We start from the raw sequence: 26005 nt of genomic DNA, 5'->3' as shown, positions 1-26005 counted from the left end.
CACACTACTACCCAGTAGGAATATATATATGGAGATGTCATTTGTAATCACTTTGCTATAAAATTAGGTTTCACAGCTTGGGTAATAAAGCTCCCTTTTCGAGGCACGCAAGCTACCATCAGTGAGCAGGGTTTTATGCAGGGCCTCCTTCTTCCACCACTTCAGAACAGGTGAGGTAGTCCTGTACCTTGGCTTAAAGACAACCCTTTCGTTTGGAAGTAGGGGACCTAAGAAAATAAGATGCCTTGAATATGCTGATCTTCCAAGCATAGAAGTGAAGTCTCTTCCAAAGCTAGTCAGAATTGTGTGTTTCCAGCTCTTATGGTGTTCCCATGATTAAATTGTTCAGTGTGGTATCTCCGTGTCCTCATGTATTAGAAGAAAGATAGTCCCAGGTTAGATGGACAATGTTTTAGGATGTCTAGCTGTTGTGCATTGGTTAGCAGCACTTACCTTTCTCATGTTTACTTAATCATATACTTTCCAAGACCCTCCTGACAACCCCATACCAGTTATAATAAGAGAATTGATAAGTGAAGGTGCTCACATAGAGAGGGATTGTACTCCAGATGCACCATGCCCTTAATGCCTCACTATGCAACCTAAAGTTCCTCTAAAAATATTTGTGTAACGTGCATAATGCAAGAAATGTACATGTATTCTTCGAATTTATTTTTTAAACTTTTTTTGTGGTCCGTAATATACAACAGTCTGTTCATCAAGAAAACAGGCAGCAGCACATGTGCCTCTTATCTCAGCATAGTAGAAATTATTTATTACAGATAGTTTTGGATCAGTGGCAGAATAAGTTCAGGGCTCTCTGCCATGGTGGGCTTGACTGTGTGGAGCTACTATGGCGCTATGGGAAAGAAGTGGGTTCCAACAGTGACAACATTCCTTTGGTTATCTTGACCAAAATTCTCCATAGTCGGAGGTTCTGCTTAAAAGTACTCTTTATTAAGTAATAAGAAACAAAACATCGGTACGTGCTAGTGACATGAAGTTTATAACCCATTGCGGAGGCTGCCTTAATTGTGTGGTGGTACATAGATGGGCATTTTCATATAATAAATATACTGACAAACGTCCTGTATTAAAAAAAAAAAAAAAAAGCACCCTTCCCCTGAGCCTTTGGGACAAAGCAGCCCACAGTGATTTCTTAACGGGTCCCATGTTTTCTGGAATTTAAGGACAACCTCTTCCTTTGTAGATAAAGCATTTGATTTCCATGCACCAGTCTGTTTGTGCTCCTGCACTCCATTGTGGTAGTGTTGAGCAGCCCCGTAATTGTGCCACATTACGTCATGTTAAAACTAGTCCCAGATTTCAATCCGGTGTTGGTGTCAGGTGCTTTCATTGTCACCTCAGTCTCCCTTCTGTGTATAACTTTAGACTTCTGACCATTGCCAGAGACCACAGTATTCTCCCCCCAATATAGGTATAGAGCAGGGCAGTCCCACAGTATATGCATAAATGTTTTCCTCAGTCCACAGCCCCTGAGCCACACATCACTGTCAGCCCTATCATTGGTAGCCAACAGCACTCTGGTATAGTAGGTCCTATGTAGAATGTTAAGCTAAATGAGGTGGAACCCCTTCTTAATCTCCACCTCCCTAGGATCCACGAGCGCCTCAGTCCATTCCTCATCCGAAAGTTCAACAAAAGCTTGTTCCCTTAGACCCTTCAGTGCCTCCAAGGCATGCAGCAAATTATAAGCTTTCTGAAAATAAGAAAAATTGCCTTGCTTCGAAGGGGTTCATCCAGAATTCTTTCCTCTAATGGATTGGCCTCTGGTATCTGGACGCCCTCTGGGATCGCATTAGCTGAGTCATATCGGAGACGATAGTATCAAATCTTCCCCCACTGTTATCATTTATTTTTCACCAAGCACCCCACTCTTTCACAGCTATGCCTGTCCAGACATCTTCCAGGGTGCTGATCCCAATGAGGTCCCAGCACTGGAAGCTGGATAGACTTTGTGTCTCGGGCAGCTTCCAGGTATGCCACAGTGGGGTGTTGCTTGTTGTAAGGCCCCAAACCATCCCATTTGAATTTAAGCCCTGTCCCATGGCATAAGGGTTATCCTAATATATGTGGGCCAGTGTGCGCTGCTTTTTTTGCACATACAGGGCCTACAAATGTCGACCTAGTCCCATTATTGTCCTGTCCCATCTCACTGATGGTTCATGTAGATCAGTATTCACCCAGTCATTAACTACTACCAGTTGGGTGGCCCAGTAGTAAAGGGTAAGGTTTGGAAGAGTTATTCCATCCTCATATACCCACGTAGTGAGTTTGGGCAAAGCAATCCTCTGGGAGCTAGAACTCCAGGTGTGCTGCGTCAGTTCACGATCTGCACAAGACATATAGGATGTCATGACGTTTGATGTACTCTGTAGTACATAAAGGAATTTGGATAGGATGATCATTTTGTACAGGGCCTCTCTTCACAGCTAAGAGGTAGTGTTTGCCATCGTACAGCATCCCTTCTGAATTTTTTTTGTATACTTAAAAGGTTATCCTTGAGGATGCCTCATGGAGCAGGTAATGTGGAGTCCCAAGTGTCAAAAGCCATCAGAGATTGTTTTGTGAACCAGCTGCCCCTGTAATAAATTTCTCAACTGCCATTAAATTGCTCATGGTTACCATCTTAATTTCTTGGTTCATCTCCCAGTGGCTTAACTGAGCATAGTAAAACCCCAACTTCCTTATCAAGCTAAAAATGTATTACTTTTTACTAAAAGGTTGATAATCTGTCTCCAAATCACCACACCCTCTCTCCAAGAACCTCCATCAAACAAGTCTAGATTCATAATACATCGCCTGTCCCTCTTTCCACTTGAACTAGAAGATTAATCAAAGGACTCAGGTGACGATCGGCGTTGCAACACCCACAAATTATTAGAAACCCAAGCTTCGGAAGTACAAATAAAAAAGTTCTCACTTACCGGACTGCCTAACTCAAACTTAATAGTCAGTTTTTCCTTTCAAGTACCGAAACCCGGAACACGTAAACTGCACTCCATTGATAATTGCTAATGCAAAAACCTGAGGATGGATTGTGTGGAGCAGTAGTTTAACTTGACTTCACCAATGCAAGAACCAAAAGGAAAGTCTTGTAGACAAACAAATCATTGTTATCCTAGAGTTCACCATACTACATCAGCAATCACAGCCTTTTCGTTCAGCTCTAGAAAGAATAATCTCTGCAAGCAATGAAAATAACACAAGTGAATACTCTGTTTCCATGTCCTCACTGACAATTGGTAATCGGACACAGTAACATCAGAACAGTACACTCACCAGAATTATGGCAGCAAGCCTTGAAAGGAAAGAAAGACTTAGTGGAAACAATGAGAGCAACCTACAAAATCACAGAAGAAAGAATTTAAAATTACTACCACAGCATAACTTGGAGGCAGCGATTCAGAACTCAGCTGAGGTTGGGCACAGAGCACAGCCATTATTCGAGACGAATGACATTTATAAAAATGAGCCAATAAATTACAATTCCACTCGGCAATCTCCCGAAACCTGGCACCTAGAATCCACATTCAAGTCTGTCCTATGGTAAGCAGTCTGGAGACAGTAAGGCCCATAATAAGCAGACTCTCCAAACCATAAAACAAAATATTTCTGATGGAACTACTAACATGGTCATTCCAGTTGCAGCTGGGCGCAAAGCAGTAAAACCTGGTTGAGGGTCAGATCATTCAATTGATAGTCAAGTACCTTGCCATGCCATAAAGACCAGCAATATACAAACATGAAACTATGTGGAACTTGTATCATTTGATAGCTATACTATGCATGGAAATGTCAGAACTGAGGTTGGAAATTAGAGAACTCTGGCAAGCAAATATAGATGGGAGGTTTGATAATAAGTTCAACAATAAGATGCCAGTCACATTCTCCACCTACCGATGAGTCTCTTATACAAATAACACACAACTTGGGTATGCTCATAAATGGCAGAGAACTCCCTTGAGTAGTAGCCCCCCCCCTTTAAAAAAAAGTCAACTCATAGAGGCCCCACAGATAAAAAAGTACCTTCTGAAGGGTGAGTTCAGTCAGAGTGGCCAGCCAACAAGATCATCCTGTAATCTCCTGCTAATACAAGAAGTGAGCGATCAAAACATTGACCCCGATGTTGAAAACTGGGTAAAAGTCAAAAGGAAATTTGCAATCTGCAATTTAGCCTTAACCACCAAGAAAGAAGCAAGAAACGTCCTTAGAAACAAGGTATACAGATGGTTATCCAACACACTTGGTGACAACACTGTAAAAATTATTGATCTGCAGATCTTAACATACCAACAGTGCTCACAATAACAATAGCTTCATCAGAGTTGGCAGGAATCACAAATTAATAGAATACATTCATATGACCATGCCTTTAACAAATCTATTTTCATAAATTAATCACACTTGGTCTAAACTCATCTAAGGAAATGGCAACCAATACGCCCTGCTCCCAAAGGCACAGGCCTGTACTGTTGATAGAAATTTGTCTCACCCACAGCCAATAAAGGAAACATCCAGCATGCAATAATAATGAATGGATAACTATGAAGGTCGAGCCAAACAATAAATTAAGATCAGGCATTAACATCAACCATAACATAAGAATCAGTACAGCTGTAATAGAACTGTGGTCAATTGAAGGGAGAAGCCTTCTAAAGCCCAGGAGAATGCACTCCCTAGCACGGACACACTGAGCAAAACAAACTACAGATAAATAGAATGAATAGAAATAGCCCACTTTAACTAAGGAAATTCACCCAGCGGATGGGAGCCAAACGCTTCATTTATCTTCTGGAACATGGTTGGTATTCCTCAAAAAGCAGATGACATTGAATTCCTAAACTACTTAACATTCTATTATATATTTACTAAAGAAACATGGACTTCAAGTCATTCAAATTGTTCTATAGAATTGGAGAGAACAAGAAGTAACTCTGACTTACAGATATGATGCAGAGCTGATAAATGCATTGCATCTAAAGTATAGGACAAGATCCACAACAGTCTACAAACTTGCAACATTTGATTGCTGCACACCAGAGCTCTAAGGATTATGAACATATGTGTGCACTAGAAAACAATGGAGGGTTTCATACACTTTTTGAATTGCATTAAGAAAGCAGAGTCTAAACCATGTCAGTCAAAACTAATACATCTTGATATGGGGTGACTTCCTTTGTAAGATGAGAATGGTGATGAATCTTCAGCTGAGCTTAAATCGGCATGCGGAATTCTAACAGTGACACAAGTGCAAACACCTGATCAGCTTCTGTATAGATAAGGGCCTCGTTTCAGCTTCCATCTCCTACAATAATGCGAACATTACTGTGCAACCTATGCCTATAGAGCACAATCCTTAAATACATTTGGATTAGAACTACTGACGGGCGTAGATTTGAAATTCTGAGGATTCGATGGAAGTTTAAAAGTGATCACAATCTTGTAATTCTGGATAAAAAAACCGATCTACAGAGATCAGAACCCCAAAATTTGAATATCACATGGGACCTCGGAGGGCAATTGATGAGATGGAACCTTAACCTCTAATCCAATGTAATGGAGTGGAAAATGGAATCACCCACTGTTGACATCCAAAAGCTGAAACTAAAACTGGACCTTCCTGTAACATAAAACCTTTCTTGAATAATACACTAATGAAGTCACTAACCCTAATAGTATTGAAGACTTTCCTTCAGCAACTCATAAGCCGATACAAAACATCTCTAAAGATGGATGGTTAATGAAGAATGTGACAAAAAAAGACCGAACAACAAATAATAGTTTGAGGTGATTCTTAAGTACACATAATTAGGGAGCAAGAGTTTGCTACCGATCCCTATCCAGGAAGAAATGAAACAACTCCTTAAGCAGAAAATGGCCATAGTTTGAAAAAGCTTCACTGGAAAGACACGTATGCTTTTTGGTTAAAAATTGGAGAAGGACTGAGAGCAAGAGAAAACTATCAGGAATCAAATATCACAGAAGTGTGAGAAACACTTTCTGCTATCATTAATACCAAAACTACTTTGGCATTTTGGTAGTCAAAGTTGATGAAACAACCACACAAGTCTTCATGGAAGATAATTTTGAAGGAAGCAACAAACTTCCTACAAAGGTGAAAGCCCCCAGGTCCAATATGATACCACCAAGAAGTGTTTGTTTCTGATCTAGATTGGTGGGTAGAAATGCTCTTTTTTTATTTTTTTTTATTTTTACGTAATCTCCCAAAATTGCTGCCCGAACATTTGGTAAAACAGCATTATTATACTACTATACAAGAAAGGGCAATGCTACCCAAAGTTCTATAGGCCAAGCAGCCCAATAGATAAGGACTACTTTTTTTTCAAAAATACTTGTCCTGAGACAAATGGGGCATGAATGGAAACATCTTTTCCCCCAGCCAATGAGACTTCAAAGAATATATATTTCTGCACGTAATCCATACATTTTGCACAACCATAAAAATGCCCCATTTTGTGGTATTTTAGATTTCCAATCTGCTTTTCACTTCGTCCAAAGACACCGCCTCAGGGGAAAATAGTGTCAATCTTGCATATCAGTTGAGGCCTTTTGTCCCTGATTCAACTGCTGTATAATGGAACAACCTTTCAGGTGAGATTCATTCAAAAGGGGAACACCAGCAAAAAAATATGCATCAGTAACTGGAGCAAGCATGGCTACCTTTTGGCATGCCTCATGTCCTCCCTGTATATCAGCTTTCTGTATCTGAAATGTCAGCCACCATTGACTTCCAGATCATAAACAGTTTTAAGATCCTGGCTTTCCTCTATGCTGATGGTTCAGACTTGATATCCAGGACTCATAAAGGCTTACATGCTCAATTTACAGCCATAGAGATAATACAACGCAAATAACTTAGAAATCAACAGAGGAAAAAGAAAAATCATGACTTACGACAAGTGTAATGCGTTGCTTTTTCATAAATGATACAAATTGGAAGAAGTTGACTACTTTAGATTGGAATGGAATACCTATATTTAAGCTTCAATAAAGAAATCTAACGCTGCAGCAAATGCCATCTTGCGGTTGGTGTCTGACCGTGGTCATTGTCTCTGAATATATCGGTCAGGTTTTTCAACCAAACATTGGAAGCCCAATCTCATGGAACTGAGCTATGGGTCCTGGACAAGACAACAAGCAGAGTATTCTGTTTCGAGAGATTCTGAATATCAGTGCTCAGTTTATCACCAGGATTCCCCACAATCGCTCTAAAATTAGATGTTATCTTTCTTTCAACTAACTGAAGTTGCCAGATGGCGGCAAGAATATAGGGGTTGAAGACATTTAGAGAATGAGGCGATATTTTGGTTGTTTGGGCCTGTAAAAAACACTTCTTTCAATATCAAATCTTATGTAATGGGAAAAAGAAGCCAATATATTTGGGTTAAGCCCTGCACCATTCAACCTCAAATTACTGACAAAAAAAGAAAGTTATGTTATCAGCAAATTTTCTCAAGCCTAATGATGAAACTGAAATTTGAGCACTCAACAATACTTCATCCTATTACCAAACCACAAAGAGAAGACTTCTAGTGTTAGCAAGAGATGCTTGCAGTTAAATTACATCATGAAAAGAAGAAATCCTGCAGTTTTGGATAAATGCTTGTGTGGAGCAAGAGTTCATGAAATGTTTCATGTTGAACTGCAATTTGTACAACAGGCGGGTCAGAAACAATTGCCAAGATCCTGTTTAGAGAACAGCTTGAACTCCCAGATGAACCAATCTTTATCCTCATAAAGGGCCTCTCAAGACACATGACAAAACAAACTGGACTGTACTTGAGGAAACGCTGTATCTTCAGGTGAAAATGTTTGAAAAATTGAAATCCAAGCAATGAACTAGATTGTTTTCCCATGAAAAGGCTTTTCTGAAGACGTAACCTAACAGACATTTCAGCCCACCTCAGTAGCTTTATAGGCTAAAGTGAAAACCAGGCGAACTACATCATGAGCCAAGTTTTCAAATAGGAACTTAATCTGATGTCTTTTAGCAGCTAAGCTGCATCATTTCTTTCAACTTTATTTACTAAAGCTTGTGTGAAACACAACTATGTGCTTTTGGCAAACAATGCAAAGCAAAGTACCAAATACAATTTAAACTTTCCTCCACTTTTCAAACTGATCCTCGTTTGGTGCTGGTTTTAGACTGTTTAAAATCTAAGGCTGTTCTAGAGATGGGGGAAGTAACTGTTTGCAAATAGTGTCCCAGTTCATGAAATTCATGTTTGGGGAACTTAAGTTTACATTGGTTTGGGTGGGGAGTAAATCCAGCCATCATCCTATTTCCATCAGCATATGGCATCACAAAACATATGTAACAAATGCAAATACCGAGAGTAGAGATAGGCAATCTGTATCTTTCCAGGGTTAAAAAGGCTGACATGGTGCGCTAGTGTAACTTCGAGTAACCCAGAACTAGGAGAGAATCCTGATCACTCTTCTGGGCAGACTGAATGCAGCAGTTGTTGTAGCCAGAGGAAGAGACTATTGTGGTGGCTGTGAGTTCTGGGAAGCCTGCATGAGCAGCTGAGTCAGGTAACTGTTTAGAAGAGGGCTGCCACGGAAGCTCTGAGAACTGAGCTAAGCACGGAGAGATGTGTGGTGGTGGAAAACTGTGCTGGTGCAGGAATGCTCAGGAGTCCCCTGGCATCTATTCATGCAGTGTAGTGGGGCAAGATGGTGGTAACGGGTGTGGCTCGGAAGGAAGTCAAGTGACACCTACCACAACAAGGAGAGGAGACCGATTAAACAAGTATGTGAGCTATTAAATTACAGCTTACCGCAAAGGAAGCTCTCATAACATTGCTAAAGCCTGGCAAATAACTAGAGCTATCCTTGTCATAGGGACACCTATTGCCTATCAATTTTGGAAAGAAATATTTGTCATATTAATACCAGTATTTAGCCCCTGATGCCACATGAGGCACTACCCGAGTTCATACCCTACTAGTCCACGCTCCTTAATTTTAGAATATTTATAGCAACTCTTCAGCATACTGATCTCAGTTTACTCACTGCAACAATCCTGGTTGATTCCAAAAGTGGTCAATGACGGTGGAAATCCTTAGTAGAAGAGTTGGTGGCGGCTTCTTCATGAGTCTGTACACTTCAGTTTGTGTGCATTTGGGTCGGGGACCTACAGTTATGGCCAATAAGATTTGATCTACTTCCAGTACATGTGAGTAAAGGTGGCTTATTGGGCCCAGATGTTGAGACTTCGTACCTTGCAGCACAGTACAATACATAACCGTATTCTTTGCTGACACTTGATGATAGAAGATTTGCAAGCACTGATAACACCTCTTAGCATGGGACCAGATAAAAGGAACACTGAGGCTCCCACAGTAAGCTCCACATGCATGACATGGTATAGCCTACGTTGATTGGTGAAACTGCAGTAGCTATTTTCACTACTGATTTGTACTACTTGATGATCTACTAATTTCTCAAACTGTTGAAGCTGACCCTAAAAATATACTGTGCATGTTTCATATCACCACAATGAGTGACTTTCCCCAAAGGTAGAAGTCTTCAAAATGAGAGGAGGAAATTCTCCATTAGGGCTACTCTACTATTTCAGACCCTTACAAGTAGTCAAACCTGCATGGCAGACTTTCCCATAGGCATTGAATGAGCACAAAGTACTAAACAAAATTATAGAAGTGAAGAACAGGAGCCTTATATCATCTGAGGCAATGGAAGATGGAAAGATGTCACTGGTAACAGACACTACTAGCTAGGAGTGCGGTTAGATTCAACCCATGGGGGATAAATACTGGGAACTATCTGCTGCACACAGGTTTGACGACATTAGCCCCCACCCCCTAGTCCACCCCCCTTTCACATTCTGACAATGTCCTTGAAGCGATTTGCAAGAACTTGTGTACATTTTGCATCTGCTTTCAAGAGGCCCTGAATCCGAAGCTCTGTTCCCTTTTATGTTGGTATTTGACCTTTTCAAATTGAGATCCTATGTCCAAGGATATCATGTCCCCTCCTAAGACTACAGGGTTCAAACCATGCCGTAACTGTCAAACGGATGTTGGTGATTGACTCTCATGCAGTGTCTGTGCTTGTTGCACAACTCCAGTTTGTGATGATTGTGCCGTCCTGCATGTGAAGGTGATCAGGAAGGTGAAGCCAAGATGTAAGTCATCAAATATCGAAAGGTCACAGACCTTGCAAAGGTCTTCCTGTAAGTTGAGGGCACGTACTGTTGTGAATTCATTTTAGTTCCCCACTGCACACAGGGAACCGCTTAGCCATCGGCTTCCAGGCCGGTTGCTCTTTTTACCTACTAACCTTTCACCTACTAAGCATGCTCAGTTTTATTCCATCTATTTTATTATTTATTTTAGCACTTTGTAGCTGCCTACATTTTGTAAGAAACGTTTTGCTTTTGCATATCAGTGCCATTCTGAGAAGGCGTCATTATCAGTGATTTATGTAGGTATTGTCATCATGTCCCTTTCTCACTTACATTTGACAGGAACTTGTTGGGGATTGTTTATATAATTGCCGACACAAGACTGCCACATTATCAGTTGTTTGGGAACATACCTATTTCAGGGATCCTACATGATCACTACAAATATACCTCACAAGGACAAGGTCATTAGAGGGGTTCCTTCCAGATGCACTCTACTCTGCACATCACCTTGCTATGTAACTCAGCCTTTGTGTTTTGACATAGTCTGATCTAAAGATCTCATTCCAACATAACAAGAGTTGGGGGGGTGCTTCTTTTGGACATGATACTGGCAGATTAGGTTTTATTACACCTAGCTCTCATTAGGGTAGAAATTCGTTCTTTTTAGGAATTGCATATCTTATGTTTATTGCAATATGGTGGGGGATTTCATATTCACAACTCATCTTCACAATTCTGCTTTTATCGCTCATTATCCTACTCATTGCAATTCATGCATTTTACCTTAGATAGCAGTCTTTTCAATAAACATATATTGAAAAACTCTCCTACATTTCCTTAATTGCCTATGTGTGTATGCGATTAGGTACTAGCAAGAGAAAAGGGTAACTTCCATTCTATTGCACTCCACCACGACTTTCCTGAGAGGTCTCATCTAGAGTCTAAGGCTGCCTGAAATCACCTTTAATGCTTGTGAGTCAGGAGTGTTGGGCAGACAGTTGTGACTTGTTCAAGGAGTGACTAAGTCACCTAGAAACAAAAGTGCTGTCAGTCCTAAACCAGCAGTTTCACAAAGAATCGAGAGTCCAGCTACGACAGGACTCGTTCCTTCTCTCAAGGCTGGCCCTGTGATGGGTTTTCTTTGAGGTTGAAGTCCACTGGTAAGTCAAAGTTCAAATCGAAGGTGAAGCAGACTCCAACCCCTTACAGCCACTCTACCTAAAGAGATGTTGTGAGGGAGTCAGCATCCCACTCTGTTTTGCTTTTGATCTCCGATTGAGGAGTTTTTCCTGCAGTAGATTCTATGCACAGAGTTCCTCATGACAGTGACTCTAGAGCAAGTCAAGATATTTTAGGCCATTCTGCTTATTTTTGACACTTTTCTAGTTGTGTCTGTTGGACCAGTACTCAGTGCCGTCTGAGTCTTGGATTCCCTGGAACCGCATTGCCTACTTCCATCTGGTTTCAAGACCTGTGTTGGAATGTGTTTCTTTAATGTTGGCCCCAAGGTTGCCGGTATCTTAGGGAGTCAGATGTGGGCTGCAATTTCTGACTATAAGCTGAATCCATTTCCACCCTGCCTGAGGTCACGCTTAGGCTCCACTCCAGCTCACTCAGTTCCTGTTCAACCTGATTTGTACAACATTCCGCCACTAATGCAGGTCCTTCATCAGAGGCTCACTCAACTAGTGTTTTGGTTTAGTCTTTACCACCACTCGGAGGATCCACTATTTGGCAAGAAATATAATACTTTCCTAGAACTCGAGGAAGACTGGCCTCTGCAGGTTCTTTCATCCATTTGACCCCTACCAGACACATCCCTCATCACGTCCTCCAGAGTTGGCGTATAGGCAACCCTACGCCTCCCTCCCCTGCTGCAGTTATCCTAGTCCTTTTGTGTGGGATGGATCACGCAGCCATCTTGCAGGTCGTCTTGTGGCATCAGCGTCCAAGCCACTTAAGTTTGCTCTTGGAGAAGCACAAACACCATGTGGGAGACAGGATCTGACATTTTCTCCAAGGTTGGTAATCTATCACATCTGACAAACGGGTCCTCCAGAACTACTATACCCTTGTGTTTCTGACTCGTGGCTGTTTCCTCCCAAATCAGAGCGGCTTTCAGAGAAGCACTTATCTCTAGTACTAAAAGAGGTGGAAGCTGTACTGTCCAAAGGGGCCTTTGAGAGGGTTCCAAACACTGAAATAGGAATGGGTTCTTAACCCCACTATTTTCTTGAGCCGAGGAAGGATGGAAGAGTTAGTCATATTTTCAGATTTTTATACTCTGTCAGGGCTCAAAAAATGTTCTCGAGCATTTGCTATGGCGAGCCATATTTGATCAGATTGAGCTATTTTAGGACTTACTCGCCCCTTCTGGCGAGTTGACACTGGACAGGTGCTCTGTTCAGTCACAAAGTAGAGGAGCAATAAAAGACTCTGTTAAAGCTTTTTCTTGTATGTCACATTTGCTCTGTGTTCACAGATGGCAGTCAAAAGTCAGTTTGTCTTACAATTTTCCTTCTGACTTGAGGGTTCCAGGACTTTGCAGTGTGACTGTGACCTGCTGTTTAGAGTGTACAAAAAAGGATATAGGGTGTCAGGTTTTTCCTAACACACATTTATGACTAAATCAACTGTACAAACATTTCAAAATATATTTCAGAAGTTGTGAAAGTAAATTGTTTGTATTTCTATGTGATAAATTATTTTAATAGGATGAAAACAAATCAGAATTTTTTTACGTGTTGATGTGCAAAGGATATGTTTTTTGAAACCCAATTATCACTGATTGTTAATACACTATATAATTATCAGTACAGCTGCAAGTTAGTGGAAACTTTCTGGACATTTCTTGAAAATGTAGTGTGTGTAGATGACAGTATGCTACCACATCATGGTTCAGTAATATATTTATTAAGTTAGTATTTAAACAAACTGAGAAACACACCCGCTCTAATGGCAATGGTGTTAGTAAACTAAAAGCAAGTCATGGGTCATGTGTCCCCTATATGTGGGCTAGATTCTTGTGATACATTCAGCAAACTTTCGTCTACTTAGTTTTTTGTGGTGCAGAAATACTGAACACTCATATTTGAAGGTGCAATCATATGTGAGAATGAAGAAAAAGTCGACTTTGTAAACTATTTGAATAGGATCACACAATTTGAGACACAGTTATTCCTGGCTGTTGAAGGAGATCTCATGTTTGCTCTTTTTGAGCAGATGCACAGCTGCTTGCTGCATCTTCTGAGGCCAAAGACTCTATTCCTTGTTGGGATCGTTTCAGCTTGTTGCATGAGTGGGCTCAAGGCTCTCTTTGCACTTACCCTACTCACGAGGGAGGAAGTGCAGTCTCCAGAGAGGTATTTACAATTTTAGATCTACTTTTGACTCAATGTCAAAAACTGCGTATCCCACTGAATGTAATTTCAAAGATTATTATGTTTGGTGCTGACGTCCTTGGTTGAGACATGAAGCTAAGACAGACTTGATTTAATCTCTCAGATCAGGCTTAAAGGTGTGTAGAACAGCAACAGCTAGTTATAGCCATTGCTGTGATGGAGAGGGCTCCAGCCATCTGGTTCGAGAGGTCCCTGCCTTCATTAAAAGGTTGGTTGCAGGGGGAAAAGAAATCCAGTACTGTCTGCTTCTTAGTGTTGAGAATCCTGGTTCTAGAGCTCCTAGGTGAAGGATTTGGGATCCTAACCCACAGATGCAACAGCTTAGTTCAGTGCACCATCACTGACTGAGGAAGTCTGTTTTAACTGCAGCCCTACTCAACCCACTGAGCTTTCCTGCAAGCGTGGTGTTTGCTGGGTTACCAACAGTCCCGTAAGGGGTACAGGGACACAGTGGTAATCCAAACAATCTTTCATTAATTAGTTAAACACACAAGGGACACTAGAAATGCCACAGGCAATATTGTTGTTTATTGATAAATAGTTGTTATAAAATCCCTGTGAATCTAGTGCTCACAGATGTGTATGGTAACAGTCCAGAAGATGAAAATTAGAAGCAGTCTAGTATTTCGTAAACAGTGAAAATAGGGGGAAAATGGTAACACTGTCACAGTTTGTATCCTTAACACCCTGTGCTATCTCTAGGCTCTGTTAGTTCCTAGCAAAATCAAAAAATATACCTATTTCACACGTTTGAGGTTGTTCATATACTTGGGGCAACAAGATTTGTTTGTCTGGAATAGCTTTCTAGCTATTTCAAGGGCAAAGACATCGTGTTTGTTTTGTGACAAACATTGCCCTAGCGCAATTTAGTGCTGCCTGAGCCCTAGAGTTTCACTGTAAACAGCCTCTGTTAAGGTTAAATCTGGTGTCATGCCGTTTGTATTTGTGCCATGAGTGAAGTTTGTGTTGCACATGGGTCAATTACTGGGGTTTACATAGAATATTGATCACTGATTCTTATGTTTTCAGAAACAAAGAGAGATTTTAAGATACTAGACTTAACACAACTAAACTAGTTGGATGCAAAATATGTCGCCTATGTAAAAAGTCCCATAGCATTTGCGTCTTCTTTAGCTCATGTTTCCTTTAAGTGTCAACTTCTAAAACTTTGAAATGTAGCTGTTGATAGGATGTACTAGACTTGTGACGCCTGAGAGTTTATCAATTCGGGATAGCAGGTGTTTGGAGATTAATACCGCATTAATAAATTCTGCAAAAAAGCTGATCCTGAACTAAAGTGCACACAGGCTAAAATGAAAACTGTAGCTACAATAGAACCTCTTCTGCATGTGCTTAAGATCTTTAATCCTTAAACTTAAATGAATATAAAGCCTAAAAGTAAGCAATTTAAATAACTAAATTATAATTATGAAAGAGGAACGAACGGTCATAGTGTTAGATATGCTTGGAATAACTTTCAAACTAAACAATCACTGAATGTATTTTTGCGCAAACTTGATTATCATAACTTCATGACACATTTACAGTACAATGGATATGCTAGAAACGTGCTTTGACAGTCACAGTTCGTCACTCCTTGCTAGTCAATAACACATTTTGATACTTAAGTTAAAGGGGTTTCTGCATTGGAAAACAAGTGATAATGAAATTAGAAGGCATGGGGATTGGCACTGTAGTCCTGAGGCAAGGAATCCCGGTGAAGGCCTACATCCACTGTTCTACTTGTGAATCATAGGGTAAGGATATGTGACTCTCTACCTGAACAACAAAGATATCAGGTCGTGCCCCTCCTTCAAGGGTCTCACCAAGCAGACCCATCTATCCCTCCTTCCAGTGGTCCTGCCCTAAGGGCAACAGTGGTCAACAAATGTCAGTATAGTCACCATTTCACGTTGTCATCAGCTACCTGGACAGAATGTTACTCTAACCCACTCACGCCCACAAATCCAACCAACACCCCCTTCCCTGCCTGCAAGCACAACAGTACCCGGTTGGCCAGGTTGAGGGATCTTATTATGCCACTATCTGCTCTCAACCAAGGCAGGAGAAGCAGTTAACACCACTCTCCTCCCTGACATTGTGCATCAGGCCATGCCCACTCTTGTAGAAGTTTGATTGCTCCTTCAGAGCTCCTCAACCTTAATTGTTACATGAAGGTCCAGTCATTCTTCAGCTGCAGGATCACTTTGCAGACCCCTTTAGAGGAGCACCGTCTTCCAGTCTCTGCCACCATCTTGAATCCCAGGATGCAGTAGAGCCACAGAGCATTTAGGCGAAGGGCATGGGGAAGCACTGCAGGCCCTGTGTCAGTTCTGGAGTTCCCAAAATCTGCCTTCTGCCAAGCGTTTTCCCTAAACAAATAAAAGTGAAAGGTCAGACCTGGCTTAGCAGCAAGGGAGCTACTGAAATGAGCATTCTCTCACTTCAGTGCCTTGGCAACACCCATTAATTGATATTTTAATTGTTACCCTTGCTAAATTACTTGTAATGTTTCTAGCCTAATGCTTTAAGTGCCTGCTACTCCTTAGTGTAAAATGAACAGGAATGTGGAAACAATTGGAAACGCAAGGGTGCCTAGATTACAATGCATCAGCACGTCATCTTCAGTAAACTCTAAATGTCAAGGTCTCTTAAGGCAAGCGGGCTCATAATTCTGTTTTCCTGAGGCAAAGCCAAAATACTCCTCTGACCTGACCCACATTAAAATGCACAAGAGAATGTCTTCAAGCAGTCCCTGAAATGGGATGTTCCAAAGCCCCTCTTTGTGTTTGGTAATGATAGCATGAGTGTCTGGCAAATAAATGTCTGTAGCCAGACCTAAAATATTAGCCCTCCCCAAATCCAATAAAGCTTAAAACATGTTTGCATAGTGGGTCTACTCACCCCATTACATTCAAAAGGCTGTCCTCCTTTCATTGCAATCAACTAGCTGCTTACTAACATTTGTAATATTTGATCATAATTTGTATTAATGTTTTCATTTTTGAACTCTTATGCTAAATTTTAGTTTGTGAATAGCTTTTCACACCTAGTATGTGTTGTGCAAGCAGTTTTTCTGCTACCTTAACTGCATCGCAAAGATGCTTCTATTAGAAGCAGCTTTACTATTCATGCTGGTCTCAAAGTAGCAAGGAAAAGCAATTAAAACGTAATTTTCATTGCTACACCTAGACCATGTAGCGTCCTTTTACCAAACTCTAAATGCCATAAATATGCTGCATTTAGAAATTCACCCCACCCTCAGGTTCTCTGAATTGCATAGGCTTTTATAGCTGAAGGAGAGGACTTCAGAACACTTTAGATCACCACCAGAACTTTTCAGGGGTTAGAACAGATTTAATCGGGAGCAAACTTGTCACTGCCTGACCAGTGATCCCCTCTTTCACCACAAACTGTCCATTGTTAGAAGGCCCCTAGGTGCCGACACCTTCTTCTGCAATTGGCTTCCCATAAACATTTGTGTTATGAGATCACTTAGCTGTTGTGCAAGTTTAAAATCAGTCCTGCTTTTCTGATAGCCCTCAGTCATTTCAAGACCCTGTCCCATTTCCTGCTTCTTCTATTCATTACTTTGCAGGGTAAGGTGCAACATGGTAATAACTGTGTGGTTGATGGATGTTAAAAGTTTTTTGTTTTTTTTAAACCCCAAAAAACACGGTACTTATTTGTGTTTGTGCACCGGGGTTCTGCTGATATTTTATGACAATCCATATTTCATATCTATTTCGAAAACATTTGTTGCATCCTTAAACATTAATGTTTCGGTTTTATTTCCCCAGACCTCCAACCATGCTCAGTTGTCCGTAGGAAATACACTGGAAAATGTCCTTTTACAAAGTAAGTGCTACTGTTTCCCTAAATAAACCTTGCCTACACAGTTATGAGGTCTGACAGTAAAGACCACAACTTACCAATGATATTGAAAATAATCGCATACTCCACACCATTTCAGAGGTTATTATTGACCCTTTTATTGTCATTTGGGAGCGGGGGTTGCATCTTGTGTTGGTGCTTAAATTGGATGGTGATGCACATGTGAGCTGAGGCTAATTTCTACAGTTAATTATATTCCTTGTTTACAGATGTTTTACTACCCCAGTTCTCGACTTTGAAGACATTTATCCACCATGTACAGTGGTATATCATGCATGTGCCATGTGATGCAAGCCTTTACTCCAGTGACATCCCTAGCCCCACTCCCCCCAAATCCACCTTGCCATTTCGAGTCACATTTAGACTAATACCACTGGTCTGAGCATTGATACATTTTTAAAAGGACCAGAGTTTTCTCATTGGACTTTCCTTCTTCAGTTGAATCTGGCACAACGCAGAGCTGCTATTTACAAGTGCAAATTACATTTCTTCTCTGATAGAGACTTCTAGTTGCAGATCCCTTACCTTAGACCTTTCCCCCAGGTGACAGACTGGATCCTGAGATTTTTCTTCAAGCAATACCCTTGCACGTCAGTAGATGGTGTTGGTCGACTCCGTAGGCGTCTTGGTCTCTGTGATGACGTCGGGAGTAGTACATAGACGCCGCCCTAACGTAGTGATGTCAGTTCTTTTCTTTCCGCGCCACGTGCTGATCCAGAGAGAGCTACCCTGGCTATTTTTTTGGCCAAATTCGACTGTTTTGTGGAAGTTTTTGTGTATGACTTTGGTGCGTCAAGATGACCCCGAAGACCAGGTTCAAGCTTTGTGAGGACTGCCATCTGATGATGTCGGTGATGGATCCTCATCGCGTTTGTCTGTGGTGCCTCGAGCATGACTGTAAGGAAATGCCTCCTTGGCATGGTTACCCCCTGACTTTTTACCTTTGCTGATGCTAAGTTTTGATTGAAAGTGTGCTGGGATTCTGCTAACCAGGCCCCAGCACCAGAGTTCTTTCCCTGAACTTTACCTTTGCTTCCACAATTGGCACAGCCCTGGTACCCCTGGCACCAAGGGCCCTGATGCCAGGGAAGATCTCCAAGGGCTGAGGCATGTCTTATGCCACCCTGGGGACCCCTCACTCAGCCCATGCACACTGCCTCACAGCTTGTGTGTGCTGGTGGGGAGAAAATGACTAAGTCGACATGGCATTCCCCTCAGAGTGCCATGCCAACCTCACACTGCCTGTGGCATAGGTAAGTCACCCCTCTGGCAGGCCTTACAGCCCAAAGGCAGGGTGCACTATACCACAGCTGAGGTCGTATGTGCATGAGCACTATGCCCCTACAGTGCATAAGCAAAACCTTAGACATTGTAAGTGCAGGGTAGCCGTAAGAGTATATGGTCTGGGAGTTTGTCAAACACGAACTCCACAGTTCCATAATGGCTACACTGAAAACTGGGAAGTTTGGTATCAAACTTTTCAGCACAATAAATGCACACTGATGCCAGTGTGGAATTGATAGTAAAATGCACCCAGAGGGCATATTTGAGATGCCCCCTGAATACCAATCTGACTTCCAGTGTGGGGCTGACCAGTTTCTGCCAGCCGGCCACAACCAGACGAGTTTCTGGCCACATGGGGAGAGTGCCTTTGTCACTCTGTGGCCAGGAACAAAGCCTGTACCGGGTGGAGGTGCTTCACACCTCCCCCTGCAGGAACTGTAACACCTGGTGGTGAGCCTCAAAGGCTCACCCCTTTTGTTACAGCGCCACAGGGCATCCCAGCTAGTGGAAATGCCCGCCCCTCCGGCCACTGCCCCCACTTTTGGCGGCAATGCTGGAGGAGATGATTAGAAAAGCCAGGAGGAGTCACCCACCAGTCAGGAGTGCCCTGAGCTGAGGTGACCCCTGCCTTTAGAAATCCTCCATCTTAGTTTTGGAGGATCCCCCAATAGGATAAGGGATGTGCCCTCCTCCCCATAGGGAGGAGGCACAAAGAGGGTGTATCCACCCTCCAGGACAGTAGCCATTGGCTACTGCCCTCCCAGACCTAAACACACCCCTAAATTTTAGTATTTAGGAGCCCCCAAGAACCGAGGAAATCAGATTCCTGTAACCTGAACTACAAAGAAGGACTGCTGACCTACAAGCCTGTAGAAACGACAGATGACAACTGCTTTGGCCCCAGCCGTACCGGCCTGTCTCCTGAGTCGAAAACCTGCAACCAGCGATGCATCCAACAGGGACCAGCGACCTCTGAAGGCTCAGAGGACTGCCCTGACCCCCAGGACCAATAAACTGTGAGCAGCAGCTCTGCTCAACAACCTGCAACAAACTTGCAACTTTTCTTCAATTTTAAAGACCTCACTCTTCCCGCCAGAAGCGTGAGACTTCACACACAGCACCCGACACCCCGGCTCAAGATCCAGAGAACCAGCACCACAGGGAGGACTCCCTAGCGACTGCTACCCCGTGAGTAGCCTGAGACGACCCCCCTGGACCCCCACGGCAACGCCTGCAGAGAGAATCCAGAGGCTCCCCCTGACCGCGACTGCATGTATGTAACAAGGAACCTGACGCCTGGACCAAGCACTGCACCTGTAGCTCCCAGGACCTGAAGGAACCGAACCTTAGTGCAGGAGTGACCCCCAGGTGACCCTCTGCCAGCCCAGGTGGTGGCTGTCCAGAGAAGCCCCACCTGTACCTGCCTGCACCGCTAGAGTGACCCCCGGGTCCCTCCATTGAAACCTATAAAAAAAAACGATGCCTGCTTTGCACACTGCACCTGGCTGCCCCTGTGCCGCTGAGGGTGTGTTTTTGTGTGCCTGCTTGTGTCCGTGTTCCACCCCCCGCTCCCCCTCCCTCCCCCTCCCCCCTGTGCTCTACAAAACCCCTCTGGTCTGCCCCCTGAGGCCGCGGGTACTTACCTGCTGGCAAACTGGAACCAGAGCACCCCTGTTCTCCATTGGCGCCTATGTGTTTTGGGCACCACTTTGACCTCTGCACCTGACCGGCCCTGAGCTGCTGGTGTGGTAACTTTGGGGTTGCCTTGAACCCCCAACGGTGGGCTGCCTATGCCCAGAAGTGTTTTACTTACCTCACAATCTAACCATTACTTACCTCCCCAGGAACTGTTGATTTTTGCACTGTGTCCACTTTTAAAATCGCTTTTTGCCATTTCAACAAAAACTGTATGTTATTGCTCTAATTCAAAGTTCCTAACTTACCTGTGTGTGGAGTACCTTGCATTTTATGTATTTACTTCAAATCTTTAAACTTGTGGTTCTAAAAATAAAGAAAATATATTTTTCTATATAAAAACCTATTGGCCTGGAGTTAAGACATCGAGTGTGTGTTCCTTGTTTATTGCCTGTGTGTGTACAACAAATGCTCAACACTACCCTTTGATAAGGCTACTGCTCGATCACACTACCACAAAATAGAGCATTAGAATTATCTAATTTTGCCACTATCTTACCTCTAAGGGGAACCCTTGGACTCTGTGCACACTATCTCTTACTTTGAGATTGTGTATACAGAGCCAACTTCCTACCTCGACCCGAAGTCGTTCTCCGAGTGTCCGGCCATGCACCTGAAAGCTGTGAGGGAACGGTCCCTAAAGCTAATGGCAGCCCGGCACTCGACTCCGCGTAGGTCCCGGTCTCGCTCCAGAGGGAGGCCTTGAAATCGGTCGCAGAGTCATCACCACTCGTTGTATTCAAAATCCTCGGGTCAAGGTAAGAAGTAGTCTAAGTCCCATCGCTCTTCGACTTCACTGCGTCGCTCAGCTGACGCGACACGGGACGAACGTCAACCCACTAGGCCTCTGTCCTCGGAGCCTGCGTCTAGGTCGACTCCGCGCTTCCCAGAGTTTCCCGGAGCGACTCCTGCCCAACTAAATGATTTTTATAAGGCCAGGCGCCTCATATTTGGGCGGGCCGACCCAGATACGGTGCCTTCGGGCCCAAGGGGTTCAGCTGAGGGGCCTTTGGGTTCCGCGCCGGCAGCTTCAGCCCCGGAGGTCGCCTTCAAATGCGTGCGCTGATCTTCACTGACACAGGTTGCACCTTCTAGACCTTCCCCGGCGCCGGGTCGATTATCAACACTCCCGACGTCGGTAGTACCCACTATCGACGTGGACGCCATCAGCTTTGGTGGGGCCTATTCGCCCAATGTCTGATTCTGACCCTTTTTCCTGTAGGTACAAATATGGGGAGGAATTGCAGGGGTCCCTGGACCCTTATGAATACCAAGATGACCCTGCTATGGACTGGGCTCAGGATTTGGGCGAAGCCAGTGGTCTGGATACTTCTCCTGACGATGGCATGCTGTCTCCTCCTACCCTGGCTAAGGCGGAGGAAGCATCTTATGCTATGGTGGTCAGTAGGGCGGCTGAGATCCTTGACATTGAGCTCCTGACGGAGGTGCTTCAGCAAGGGGCTTCCACATCTGAGCCCCTTTTGACATTCAATGAAGCCCTCACTGATGTCCTCTTGAGTACTTGGTCCAAACCCAGCACAGGGGCTCCTGTGAACAGGACTATCGCACGCCACCATCTGCCTGCCCCGAACGACCCTAAATTCCTGACCCAGCACCTCCACACCTGAGAGTCTTGTCATCCAGGCTTCCTCTTCCTCAGGCGCATTCCCTTCCGCACCCACGGATAGGTAATCAAAAAGGCTGGAACAATTTGGGAAGAAGATGTTTTCTTCTTCTTGTGCTGCTGTCCATGAACGCCGCATGCCTTTTGGGCCGGTATACCCACTCTCTTTGGGATACGGTCATGCAAGTTCTGCTGCAGATACCGGAGGAGGCCTGTGCTGTTGTCTCCCAAGCGGTCACCGATGGGAGAGACGTGGCAAAGTTCACAATCCGATGTGGGCTAGACATGACCGACTGTCTGGGCAGATCAGTTGCTATGACGGTGGCTTTGAGACACCACGCCTGGTTGTGTACTCCTGGTTTTTTGGGGTATGTCCAACAGTCTCTTATGGACATGCCCTTTGATGGCTTCTGTCTCTTTGGAGACAAGGTGGGCTCGTCCTTGGAGCGATTCAAGGACTCCCGGGCTACAGCTCGGTTGCTTGGTCTTTCTGCTTCCCCTCACCGCCAACAGTCCGCCTTTCGTGGCCATGGAAGGGGCTCCCTGTCGCATCCCCAACCCAGCTACTTACAGTATGGTGGTCAGTAGGGCAGCTGAGGTCCTCTGCCTTGAGATACCTATTGTGGAAGTCGGGTCTAATCTCCTGACGGAGGAGCTTCAGCCTGGGGCTTCTACTTCAGAACCCCTTTTCCCATTCAATGAGGCCCTCACCGACACCGATGTCCTTTTGGGTACGTGGTCCAAATCCAACACACGGGCTCCTGTGAACAGACCTATTGCTTGCCGCCATCGACACACGCCGAGCGAGCCAAACTTCCTGTCCCAATACCCCAGCCTAAGAGTCTTGTAATCCAAGCTTCCTCTTCTTCTGGCACGTTCCCTTCCGCACCCCCGGATAGGGAATCCAAAAGGCTGGAACAATTTGGCAAGGAGTTGTTTTCTTCCTCTAGCCTTGCACTGCGGTCTGTGAACACCGCATGTCTTTTGGGCTGGTATACCCACTCCCTGTGGGATACGGTTGCGCGAGTCCTGCCGCAGATACCGGAGGAGGCCCATGCTATTGTCCCAAGCAGTGGAAGATGGGAGAGACGAGGCAAAGTTCACTATCCATTGTGGGCTGGATACGACCGACTGTCTGGGCAGATCGGTTGCAACAACAGTGGCCTTAAAGCACCATGCCTGGTTACACACTTCTGGCTTCTCGGGGGATGACCAATAGTCACTCATGGACATGCCCTTTGATGGCACCCGTCTCTTTGGAGACAAAGCGGACTTGGCCTTGGAGAGATTCAAGGATTCCCGGGCTACGGCTCGGTCCCTTGGTCTTTCCTCCGCCACTCGCCCACCACAGTCCGCTTTTTGTCCCTTTCGTGGACACGGAAGGGGCGCCCTGTCACGTCCTCTACCCAGCCACTGTGCCACGCACGCTGGCCAGCATATGCGTGGCAGAGGACGAGAAAACCCACGTGGCTGTGGGACAGGGAACCAGCGGTCTGTCCAATCCACCTCTGCCCCCGCTGCAGTCTCCAAACCCTCCTAGTCCGTCCCCTCACTCCCACCCAGTTGGTGGCAGGATCAGCCATCACCTGCCCCACTGGGAACATATTACCACGGATGGGTGGGTTTTGCAGATCGTTCGGAAGGGCTACCCCCTTCCTTTCGAATCTGCACCACCACACATGCCACCATCCTTCAGTCACCTTCCCGAGGATCATTTGGTGCTTCTCCGCCAGGAAGTCTCAGTTCTCTTGGCCAAGGGAGCTATAGAAAAGGTCCCTGTGCCAGAAGTAGGTCGTGGTTGTTATTCCCGCTACTTTCTGATACTAAAGAAGTACAAGGGCTTACGTCCTATCCTAGACCTTTGGGATCTAAACTACTTCCTCAAGGAGGAGAAATTCAAAATGCTCACCCTGGCTTGGGTTCTGTCTGCCTTGGACCAAGGAGACTGGATAGTAGCTTTGGATGCTTATTTCCACATCCTCATCCTGCCTGCCCACAGACGTTACCTACGATTCCTGGTAGGTCTCGAGCACTTTCAGTTTACCCTGCTCCCCTTTGGCCTTCCCAGTGCCCCTCGGGTGTTCACAAAAGTGATGGCGGTGGTTGCAGCTCATCTGCGCAGGTTAGGAGGTCTGTATTCCCCTACCTCAATGACTGGCTGTTAATTGTCTCCCACCTTCAGACTACGGCGAACCTCCTGCACAGGCTGGGGTTCACTGTAAACATGCCAAAGTCACACCTGACTCCCTCTCAACAGCTCCCTTTCATTGGAGCTGTTCTGGATACAGTGCAGTTTCGAGCTTATCCTCCTGACAAGCGAGTCCAAGACATTCCGGCTATGATTACGATCTTTCAGCCTCTGTATTGGGTTTGGTGAGACTGACTCTGAGGCTGCTGGGCCTCATGGCCTCCTGCATCCTGCTAGTAACACATGCCAGATGGCATATGCAGGCTCTGCAGTTGGACCTGAAGTTCCAGTGGGCGCAGCATTAGGGAAATGTCTCCGACATGTCCAGATCTCGGAGGGGACCGTGAAAGACCTGCAGTGGTGGCTTTCGAATCCAAATGGGTCAACGGCAGATCCCTCTCCCTTCCCCAACCAGATCTCTCTATAGTGACAGATGCGTCACTTCTGGGTTGGGGTGGCCACATGGGAGAGGGGTAGATCAGAGGCCTCTGATCTCCAGCAGAGTCGGACTCCACATAAATATGCTGGAGCTCCGGGCGATCAGGCTTGCGTTGAAAGCATTCCTTCCCTCTCTCAAAGGGAAAGTGATGCAGGTGTTCACGGACAATACTACGACCATGTGGTACTCCAACAAACAAGGTGGGGTAGGGTCCTGGACCCTTTGTCAGGAGGCACTACGCCTCTGGACATGGCTGGAACATCAGGGAGTACCCTGATGGCTCAACATCTGGCAGGCTCTCAACGCTAGAGCAGACTAACTCAGCTGACGACGCACAGTCGATCATGAATGGTGTCTCCATTGGGAGGTGGCACAAGGTCTCTTAAGTGGGGACAGCCTTAGTTAGATCTATGTGCCTCCGTAGAGAACACGCAATGTCAGCTGTTCTGCACGTTGGAGTTTCCAAGGCGGCACTCGCTTGGAGACGCTTTTCGTCTTGAGTGGAGCTCCTGCTACATTTACGTCTTCCCGCCTATCTGTTTTTTTTTCCTTTTTTTTCTTCAAGAAAATAAAGTACGACTGGGCTCAAGTTTTCTTGGTGGCTCCAGACTGGGCTCGAAGAGTGTGGTATCCAGAGCTATTGAGCATGTCCATTGATCCTCCACTCAGACTGCTTCTTCGGGCGGATTTTGTGTCGCAGCAGCAGGGGACGGTTCTCCACCCGAACCTGTCCAACCTCCGCCTTCATGCGTGGAGATTGAGCGGCAACAGTTGATGACATTTGCCCTTCCACTCAAAGTCTGCAATGTTATCTTGGCAGCCAGGCATCCTTAGACTAAAACTGTATACGCATGTCGTTGGAGTACATTTGTGGCATGGTGGATCAACAGATTTGTTGGTACCCCTTTCTGCCCCTATGTCAGGGGTTCTTCTGTTCATTCTTTCTTTAGCCCAGTAGGGCTCTGCTCTGGGCACCCTTAAAGGGTATTTATCTGCCATTTCTGCCTTTCTTAGGCTACCTGATCAGCCCTCACTCTTTAAATCTGCTATTGTGAGTAGGTTTTTAAAAGGGCTCACCCACTTATTTCATCCCACTCTGTTTATCATGCCTCAGTGGTTTCTTAATCTTGTACTTATTATTTGATGTGTACCCCATTTGAGCCAATGCATAATTGTCCCTTGCGGCTCCTCGCATTCAGAACTGTCTTTATGGTCGCCATCACATTAGCTCGCAGGGTGAGTGAGCTTCAGGCCCTTTCTTCAAAGCCTCCATACTTGTCTGCAC

At 44.6% G+C, this 26005-nt stretch overlaps 1 protein-coding gene across 1 annotated transcript in view; it reads left to right on the top strand.

Annotated features, from left to right (window-relative positions):
• Nucleotides 1-26005, top strand: part of ZCCHC2 (zinc finger CCHC-type containing 2) — a 362663-nt gene that overhangs the window by 187740 nt on the left and 148918 nt on the right. The window contains exon 8 of the mRNA XM_069219490.1: nt 17397-17454. Within this exon, the coding sequence (XP_069075591.1) occupies nt 17397-17454 (58 nt within the window). The remainder of the gene's footprint in view (nt 1-17396; nt 17455-26005) is intronic.

Source organism: Pleurodeles waltl, chromosome 2_2 (genome assembly GCF_031143425.1).
Source record: "Pleurodeles waltl isolate 20211129_DDA chromosome 2_2, aPleWal1.hap1.20221129, whole genome shotgun sequence".
Lineage (NCBI taxonomy): Eukaryota > Metazoa > Chordata > Amphibia > Caudata > Salamandridae > Pleurodeles > Pleurodeles waltl.
This window is presented reverse-complemented; position numbering and strand designations above follow the sequence as displayed.